Source organism: Oncorhynchus mykiss, chromosome 7, assembly GCF_013265735.2.
Source record: "Oncorhynchus mykiss isolate Arlee chromosome 7, USDA_OmykA_1.1, whole genome shotgun sequence".
NCBI lineage: Eukaryota > Metazoa > Chordata > Actinopteri > Salmoniformes > Salmonidae > Oncorhynchus > Oncorhynchus mykiss.
In genome coordinates this window covers 13,451,831-13,461,380 of record NC_048571.1, presented here as the reverse complement: position 1 = coordinate 13,461,380, position 9,550 = coordinate 13,451,831, and the positions used below count along the sequence as shown (strand labels likewise).

Below are 9,550 nucleotides of genomic sequence, written 5' to 3'. Positions count from 1 at the left end.
ATCCAATGTTGACCTAAATGACTAATGATGATAATTACAATCCACCTGTGTGCAATCAAGTCTCCGTATAAATGCACCTGCACTGTGATAGTCTCAGAGGTCCGTCAAAAGCGCAGAGAGCATCATGAAGAACAAGGAACACACCAGGCAGGTCTGAGATACTGTTGAGAAGTTTAAAGCCGGATTTGGATACAAAAAGATTTCCCAAGCTTTAAACATCCCAAGGAGCACTGTGCAAGCGATAATATTGAAATGGAAGGAGTATCAGACCACTGCAAATCTACCAAGACCTGGCCGTCCCTCTAAACTTTCAGCTCATACAAGGAGAAGACTGATCAGAGATGCAGCCAAGAGGCCCATGATCACTCTGGATAAACTGCAGAGATCTACAGCTGAGGTGGGAGACTCTGTCCATAGGACAACAATCAGTCATATATTGCACAAATCTGGCCTTTATGGAAGAGTGGCAAGAAGAAGCCATTTCTTAAAGATATCCATAAAAAGTGTCGTTTAAAGTTTGCCACAAGCCACCTGGGAGACACACCAAACATGTGGAAGAAGGTGCTCTGGTCAGATTAAACCAAAATTGAACTTTTTGGCAACAATGCAAAACGTTATGTTTGGCGTAAAAGCAACACAGCTGAACACACCATCCCCACTGTCAAACATGGTGGTGGCAGCATCATGGTTTGGACCTGCTTTTCTTCAGCAGGGACAGGGAAGATGGTTAAAATTGATGGGAAGATGGATGGAGCCAAATACAGGACCATTCTGGAAAACCTGATGGAGTCTGCAAAAGACCTGAGACTGGGACAGAGATTTGTCTTCCAACAAGACAATGATCCAAAACATAAAGCAAAATCTACAATGGAATGGTTCAAAAATAAACATATCCAGGTGTTAGAATGGCCAAGTCAAAGTCCAGACCTGAATCCAATCGAGAATCTGTGGAAAGAACTGAAAACTGCTGTTCACAAATGCTCTCCATCCAACCTCACTGAGCTCGAGCTGTTTTGCAAGGAGGAATGGGAAAAAATGTCAGTCTCTCGATGTGCAAAACTGATAGAGACATACCCCAAGCGACTTACAGCTGTAATCGCAGCAAAAGGTTGCGCTACAAAGTATTAACTTAAGGGGGCTGAATAATTTTGCATGCCCAATTTTTCAGTTTTTGATTTGTTAAAAAAGTTTGAAATATCCAATAAATGTCGTTCCACTTCATGATTGTGTCCCACTTGTTGTTGATTCTTCACAAAAAAATACAGTTTTATATCTTTATGTTTGAAGCCTGAAATGTGGCAAAAGGTCGCAAAGTTCAAGGGGGCCGAATACTTTCGCAAGGCACTGTATATTCCATTCCACCTTCATTAGTAAAACATTTACAAAAATAAGTGTTCCTTTGCACACCCACAGTGATTGAGATGCTGGTTTGACTAGTGGAGGTCAACAACCCTAAGTAAGATTAATCAATTGAACCAGATGTGTTAATACAGGGCTGGAACAAAAGTCAGCACACCCTGTAGCTCTCCAGGAACAGGGTTGGTGACCACGAATACAGGAAGAGGATCTATGTGCTTATTGGTCTCTGGTATCGGGCTCAAAGGTAATTGGTTGGTCTTCTGGTTTGACATCTGGCCAGAAGTCTGGATTCTCTTGGTACCATTTGACTGAAAAACAAATGGAGAGGATACTTTAGAGATTCCCCCCTTGTGCTAAAATATATGAAAGTCAATCTAAGGAATCCATAGAGTAATGTGTTCATGTACCTGTCCTTCTGATACCCTCTGCCCATGACACTGCAGGCTTCCAGCCCAGCCTCCACAGCTTCTCACAGTTCACAGGGTACCTCAGGTCAACCACTGGCCTTGGGTGGGTGAGAGGTTCAACAATGTCAGTGTCTTAGGAGCCAATCACACAGCTTTCCTTTCTCACACTGGTTTCCATGGCAAAGACATGCTCAAAGTGTTTAATGTGATCCCCTTATACTTCACTCACCGGTCAGGCACAAACTCCAGCCAGTCGTCCAGTTCTGCATCAGGTACATGCCTGACCTGTAACACACACTATTAGCAGATGTTTTTCAGTGGCTCAGTAAAGAGGACTACAGAGTGACCAGACACACACTTCATCCACCATCTTGATAAATTATCTGGCTAGTTGAATGATGGGTTTCCTACCATCTTGATAAGTTCTCTGGCTAGTTGAATGATGGATATCTCGAAGTCGGTCCCGATGTTGTAGGTTTCTCCCACCGTCCCCCTCTCCAGGATGGTGTGGAATGCTTCAACGGCATCATCCACGTACAGGAAGTGGCGAGATTGGGGGCTGGTCCCTTGGATGGTACTGTGGCAGAGAGGAGCATGGGATATGTAGGCTTTATTTGAAACAATAACATATGAAGTAAAAGATGCCCCCAGTCTGGGATGATGTCAGTGCTCTCTTAAAGTTGAAGTATTTACCATTTTTTGTTCAGCTGAAGGAAGGACACGAATTTTGGAATGACCTGGGGGTAAAAAAAAAACATTTGTTGAGACATCTTAAAAGACCAGACACACAACAGAAATATATAGAACTGTGGTTCACAACCTGGGGTACTTGAGAAGACTCATGAAACCATAGGGTTACTGGTAAAATGCACACTAGAGGGTACTCCGGGCAGAGCTAAATTCAGTTGGTGGTACAGTAATGGAAAAGGTTGGGAACCACTGATATAGAATATAGATACTATATTGACCTTCTCCAAGTACTGTCTGGGTCCATATACATTATTGCTCCTTGTTATTATAACAGGAAACTGAAAGAAAAAGCCAAATATTAATACAAAATAATACAAATGTGTACATTCCTCACAGAAAAACGTGGTTATAACTGTGGTATGTCTGGTGACGGTATTTACTACCTTGTGTCTCTCCCTGTAGGACAATACAAGACACTCAGCAGCTGCTTTAGACACAGAGTATGGGTTGTTGGGTCTTCTTGGGCTGGTTTCATCTAATTCCTGCATGGGGGTAAAAAATACCATTTTTTACACCGGGGACTGACAGTACTGCAGACAAAGAACCTTAAAAAGTGGCAAAAGAAGTGGAGAAGTGGCACCCAAAAACTTGGGAGTTCAAATGTAAATGTGGCATACACCTTACAACAAGTTGAGTGGACTGACCTTATACAGACTCTCTCCATACACCTTACAACAAGTTGAGTGGACTGACCTTATACAGACTCTCTCCATACACCTTACAAAAAGTTATATTTACATCAGGATAACAGTGAAAATGATATGAGTGGACTGACCTTATACAGACTCTCTCCATACACCTCATCTGTACTAATGTAAATAAACTTCTCCACCTTGGCCTCAAAAGCTTCTTTCAGTAGCACCCTTGTCCCCTCCACGTTCACCATGTGGTATCTGGACGGCCATACGAAGGACGTCTCTGAAAAAGGGGCAAAGAAACATATGGATGAATGTCTTGCTCTATGGGTCACTGAGTGTTGTCAACAATGCCTTTGATTGTTTTTGCATGGTAACAACACAATCTAAATAGTAAAACGTCATTTCTTACCAACATGTGTTTGAGCCGCAAAGTGAAAGACGATGTCGATGCTTTCTGTTGCAAAGATGTGGTTTACCAAGCGTGGATTGCATATATCCCCCTGTTAAAGAAAAGGGACAAACCATGACACATATTCAAGCTAACAGTCTTTATGATTTTTTAAAAATATATATTTTTTTACAATAAACACAAACATACACAGACAAAAACAATAACCACACAATATGTTGCTTGTATCGCTTTTAAGACTCTGCCCCGTATGACTTCAAATTGTCTTCTTGTGTTTCTGTCCTAGACAGATTTTTTTTCAATGTTTAAATAATAAAGCATTTGATTCTTTCATTCTCTTACCGTTGGAGTATCATTATACTGCCAGTATTTAAGTAATATTTTATTCAATATAATTGCCCAACCCATTCGGTATCTGACCACACCCCTATATGCCATGTCTTGAAATATGCAGAAAGACGGATTAAAAGTAAACTTACATTGTACAACTTCTGACAACTATCTTTCCAACTCCACCCATAACTTTTGAACAATAGCACTCCCAGAAGGCATGAATTACTGAGTCATTGTTAGTTTTACACTTAAGACACAACTCTGCCGTTGTGCTGTAGAATTTGTGAATTTTGTCTTGTATAATACATTGTATACATTAGTTTATACTGGATTAAGCATATATTGTCATTAACTGTAATTTTGTTCATTATGTTTTTCTAAGACATTGTTAGTTCATTAGGCTTTTTTTGTGCAAGGTTTTGTATATACACTGCTCAAAAAAATAAAGGGAACACTTAAACAACACAATGTAACTCCAAGTCAATCACACTTCTGTGAAATCAAACTGTCCACTTAGGAAGCAACACTGATTGACAATACATTTCACATGCTGTTGTGCAAATGGAATAGACAACAAGGGGAAATTATAAGAAATTAGCAAGACACCCCCAATAAAGGAGTGGTTCTACAGACCACTTCTCAGTTCCTATGCTTCCTGGCTGATGTTTTGGTCACTTTTGAATGCTGGCGGTGCTTTCACTCTAGTGGTAGCATGAGACGGAGTCTACAACCCACACAAGTGGCTCAGGTAGTGCAGCTCATCCAGGATGGCACATCAATGCGAGCTGTGGCAAGAAGGTTTGCTGTGTCTGTCAGTGTAGTGTCAAGAGCATGGAGGCGCTACCAGGAGACAGGCCAGTACATCAGGAGACGTGGAGGAGGCTGTAGGAGGGCAACAACCCAGCAGCAGGACCGCTACCTCCGCCTTTGTGCAAGGAGGAGCAGGAGGAGCACTGCCAGAGCCCTGCAAAGTGACCTCCAGCAGGCCACAAATGTGCATGTGTCTGCTCAAACGGTCAGAAACAGACTCCATGAGGGTGGTATGAGGGTCCGACGTCCACCGGTGGGGGTTGTGCTTACAGCCCAACACCGTGCAGGACGTTTGGCATTTGCCAGAGAACACCAAGATTGGCAAATTCGCCACTGGCGCCCTGTGCCCTTCACAGATGAAAGCAGGTTCACACTGAGCACATGTGACAGACGTGACAGAGTCTGGAGACGCCGTGGAGAACGTTCTGCTGCCTGCAACAACCTCCAGCATGACCGGTTTGGCGGTGGGTCAGTCATGGTGTGGGGTGGCATTTCTTTGGGGGGCCGCACAGCCCTCCATGTGCTCGCCAGAGGTAGCCTGACTGCCATTAGGTAGCGAGATGAGATCCTCAGACCTCTTGTGAGACCATATGCTGGTGCGGTTGGCCCTGGGTTCCTCCTAATGCAAGACAATGCGGCTGGAGTGTGTCAGCAGTTCCTGCAAGAGGAAGGCATTGATGCTATGGACTGGCCCGCCCGTTCCCCAGACCTGAATCCAATTTAGCACATCTGAGACATCATGTCTCGCTCCATCCACCAACGCCACGTTGCACCACAGACTGTCCAGGAGTTGGCGGATGCTTTAGTCCAGGTCTGGGAGGAGATCCCTCAGGAGACCATCCGCCACCTCATCAGGAGCATGCCCAGGCGTTGTAGGGAGGTCATACAGGCACGTGGAGGCCACACACACTACCGAGCCTCATTTTGACTTGTTTTAAGGACATTACATCAAAGTTGGATCAGCCTGTAGTGTGGTTTTCCACTTTAATTTTGAGTGTGACTCCAAATCCAGACCTCCATGGGTTGATAAATTTGATTTCCATTGATCATTTTTGTGTGATTTTGTTGTCAGCACATTCAACTATGTAAAGAAAAAAGTATTTAATAAGAATATTTCATTCATTCAGATCTAGGATGTGTTATTTTAGTGTTCCCTTTATGTTTTTGAGCAGTGAGTATCTTTTCCTGACTCAAATAGGATTCCCTCAACATTGCTCTGATGTCCAAAAGCTTTCAGGTCAAAATTTCGAGATATAAAACCTTTAAGTTGCATTTATTTGAAATTGTCTACATTGGTCTGTCCAAAATGTATTTTTAATTCTGTCATGGAAATAATTGTATTTCCTATTCCCGTGTAATTTATGGTTTCTATGCCTTCAATTTTCCATGTGGGCCAATTTATCAGTGAACTCTGAAAAGCTATCCAAGGATTGTTCCAGAAGGAGTGAAATTGGTTCTTGTAGAATAAGTTTCATTTTCTTCCATGGTGTTAGTGTTGTTAACTATGAAGTTGTTCATGTTCTTAGCGCCATCCTTTGAAAACAGACACGTAAAGAAAATTCTGGGGAAGAGCATGCGCATCTTCAATATGTACCCATTGTTCCTCTTTACTGTGCTTAATAACATGTTGCAAGTAAAAGCCTTGGGTGGCGAGTTGATACCATTCCAAATCTGGAAAGTTAAAAAACACCCTCAGACTTAGGAAGATGTTAAACTATCATTTTTATTCAGTGGTAATTGCCCATATGAAGTGTGTTATGGCCGAGTATACATTTGTAAATAATGTCTTTGGTGGGTTAATTGGTATATAACTGAAAATACACAGAACAAAAATATATGTATGTAAAATGTTGGTCCCATGTTCCATGAGCTGAAATAAAAGATCAGAGAAATTATCCATACCCACAAAAAGATGTTCTCTCGAATGTTGTGCACACATTTGTTTACATCCCTGTTAGTGAGCATTTCTCCTTTGCCAAGATAATCCACCTGACATGTGTGACATATAAAGAAGCTGATTAAACAGCATGTCATTACACAGGTGCACCTTGTGCTGGAGACAATTAAAGGCCACTCTAAATTGTGCAGTTTTGTCACACAACACAATTCCACAGATGTTGAGGGAGAGTGCAATTGGCAGGCTGACTGCATGACTGTCCACCAGAGCTGTTGCCAGATAATTGAATTTTCATTTCTCTACCGTAAGCCGCCTCCAATGTTGTTTTAGAGAATTTGTCAGTACGTCCAACTGGCCTCAACTACTGACCACATGTATGGAGTCGTATGGGTGAGTGGTTTGCTGATGTCAACGTTGTGAACAGAGTGTTCCATGGGTGGCGGTGGGGTTATGGTATGGGCATAAACTCCGAATAACGAACACAATAGCATTTTATTAATGGAAATTTTAATGCACAGAGATACCATGACAAGATCTTGAGGCCCATTGTGCCATTCATCTGCCGCCATCACCTCATATTTCAGTAGGATCATTTTGATTTTATTTGTACCTTTATTTAACTAGGCAAGTCAGTCAGGAACAAATTCTTATGTACAATAACGGCCTACCCCAGCCAAACCCGGACGACGCTGGGCCAATTGTGTGCCATCCTATGGGACTCCCAAATCACGGTCAGATGTGATACAGCCTGGATTCGAACATGGATTCAACATTCCACAGGCCAAAATCAACAGCCTGATCAACTCTTTGTGAAGATGTGTCATGCTGCATGAGGCAAATGGTGGTCACACCAGATACTAACTGGTTTTCTGATCCACACCCCTACCTTTTTTTTAAGGCATCTGTGACCAACAGATGCATATCTGTACTCCCAGTCATGTGAAATCCATAGATTCGGGTCTAATGAATTAATTTCAATTGACTGATTTCCTTACATGAACTCTAACTCAGCAAAATCTTAGAAATTGTTGCATGTTGCGTTCATATTTTTGTTCAGTAAAATATAAAACTTTGGGAGCTATGCCATTCCAAAGTGGTTAATCTAACTGTAAGATTTATGGTGAGATTGTTCCATTTAATTAGATATGCTTTCATGTTGTTGAGTAATGGGATAAAGTTAACTTTATATATTTGTTGTTTGTTGTCACTTATTAAGTATCCTAAGTATTTCATCTTTTTTATGGTCCACAAAGGATTGCTGTAGTTCATGAGTTATTACTTTTATAATTGCCATTATTTCAGTTTTTTTCAATGTTAATTTCATATCCTGAGATTTTTGAGTATATTTTGAACAAGGGGGACATTGAGTTTAAAATATTAGTCAGGTATATCAGAAGATCGTTGGCAAATTAGTATATATTCCTGTTTATCAATACCTGTTACATTTGAGTCCTGTCTAATTATTTCTGCAAAAGGTTCAATTGCCAGTGCAAACAGGAGGGGAGAGAGGACATCCCTGTCTCGTGACACTGGCACTCCATACACAGTGATGTTACATAACAGCAGGACTTGGCAGTTCTCTCACCCTGATAAAGGTGTAGTTCTCATTCTCCTCTACAGACTCCAGGTTCCTGAGATTGGAACAGTAGTCCAGCTGTACGGGACCAGGAAAAGTTACACAGTCACTCCCAGGAAATGATGACAACTTGGAATTCTGCAGTCACATAATGTGGTAGTTAGGGTGTATGGGAAATAAGCTTCACATAGTTTTTTTCCCCACATACACCGGATATGTGCAGTGAAATGTGTTGTCAAATCAAATCTTATTGGTCACATACACATATTTTGCAGATGTGATTGCGGGTGTAGCGAAATGCCTGTGTTCCTAGCTCCAACAGTGCAGTAATATCTAACAATACACACAAGTCTAGAAAAAGTAGAAGAATGGTATTAAGAAATATAGAAATATTAGGACGAGCAATGTCGGAGTACGAAGTATAAATATATGGACAGATGGACTACTGTAATTATGGACAGTATATGGATAGAATATGTAGTATATCTGAAGAATACGTAGGATAGAATAGTTTATGTACAGCAATAGTTGAATAGGATAGACCTTGACTATAATACAGTATATACATATGAAATGGGTAAAACAGAATGTAAACATTATTAAAGTGACCAGTGTTCCATGTCTATGTTGCACCTTGGCGGCAAAGGGAACAAGAGGCCCCAGCTTGAACAGGGCTTGAATCTGTCTGACAGGAAAGCACATTTAGCTCCTACTCACATTGTCAAAGTTGATGATACGCCAATCTGGGTGCCTGTTGACTAGGGAGCAGACAAAATGGGACCCACTGTATTGGGAAAGAGTTACAGATGAAACATGTATAGTATGCAATGAAATCTCATATTTGACATACATTGTAGATTCAACTTGCTTGTTTTCTGTAGTTTAAGTCTTTGTCAGAACAATACTGATTGTCATTATGATGATTTGCTAACTGTTACTTACATGAAACCTGCCCCTCCAGTCACCAGGACCGTTTTGACAAAGTCCATCCTCGCACAACCTGTTGATGTCTCCTCACAACTCTTCTCCTGGATCTTCAGTTTTCATTGAAGCCCAAAGGCGCTTGCCTAGTGACATAAATTATGCCTACCTTAGCTAGCTAACTAGCTTACCTGTGCTGGAGTGTGTCTTATTGTTGAGTAAACGAGAGATAATCTCATAAACTATAGGCGGGAACTGATTTTAAGTGATTGAGGCCATTCTAAAGCGAAGCACATCGACAACACGTTAACGAACAGCTAGATTACATTACTCAGATGTTTGTGTTGTCACCAGTTCATGTCAGAAGCAGTTGATACAGTAGAAACCAACATCAGCAAAATGTAATGTGCAACTTTTGCGACAGTCTTTTGTCGCTTTATGGCAATGTTG

The 9,550-nt window shown here is 41.4% G+C and overlaps 1 protein-coding gene across 2 annotated transcripts; it reads right to left on the bottom strand.

The window, feature by feature from the left end:
* Positions 1 to 1,266: 1,266 nt before the first annotated feature.
* On the bottom strand, positions 1,267 to 9,540 carry LOC110527337 (dTDP-D-glucose 4,6-dehydratase). 2 transcript variants are annotated; one of them, XM_021608547.2, is made up of 12 exons: positions 9,122 to 9,540; positions 8,897 to 8,963; positions 8,189 to 8,257; positions 3,564 to 3,654; positions 3,292 to 3,434; positions 2,900 to 2,998; positions 2,735 to 2,794; positions 2,460 to 2,503; positions 2,178 to 2,343; positions 1,996 to 2,063; positions 1,767 to 1,864; positions 1,267 to 1,667 (listed from the first exon to the last, which is right to left on the bottom strand). In XM_021608547.2, the coding sequence occupies exons 1-12, from the start codon at positions 9,166 to 9,168 to the stop codon at positions 1,576 to 1,578; spliced, it is 1,044 nt and encodes a 347-aa protein (XP_021464222.1). In that variant the 5' UTR covers positions 9,169 to 9,540; the 3' UTR covers positions 1,267 to 1,575. The 2 variants fall into 2 exon arrangements, with proteins under 2 accessions (XP_021464222.1, XP_021464223.1); XM_021608548.2 differs by having other exon boundaries at positions 1,996 to 2,051; positions 9,122 to 9,538.
* Positions 9,541 to 9,550: the final 10 nt, after the last annotated feature.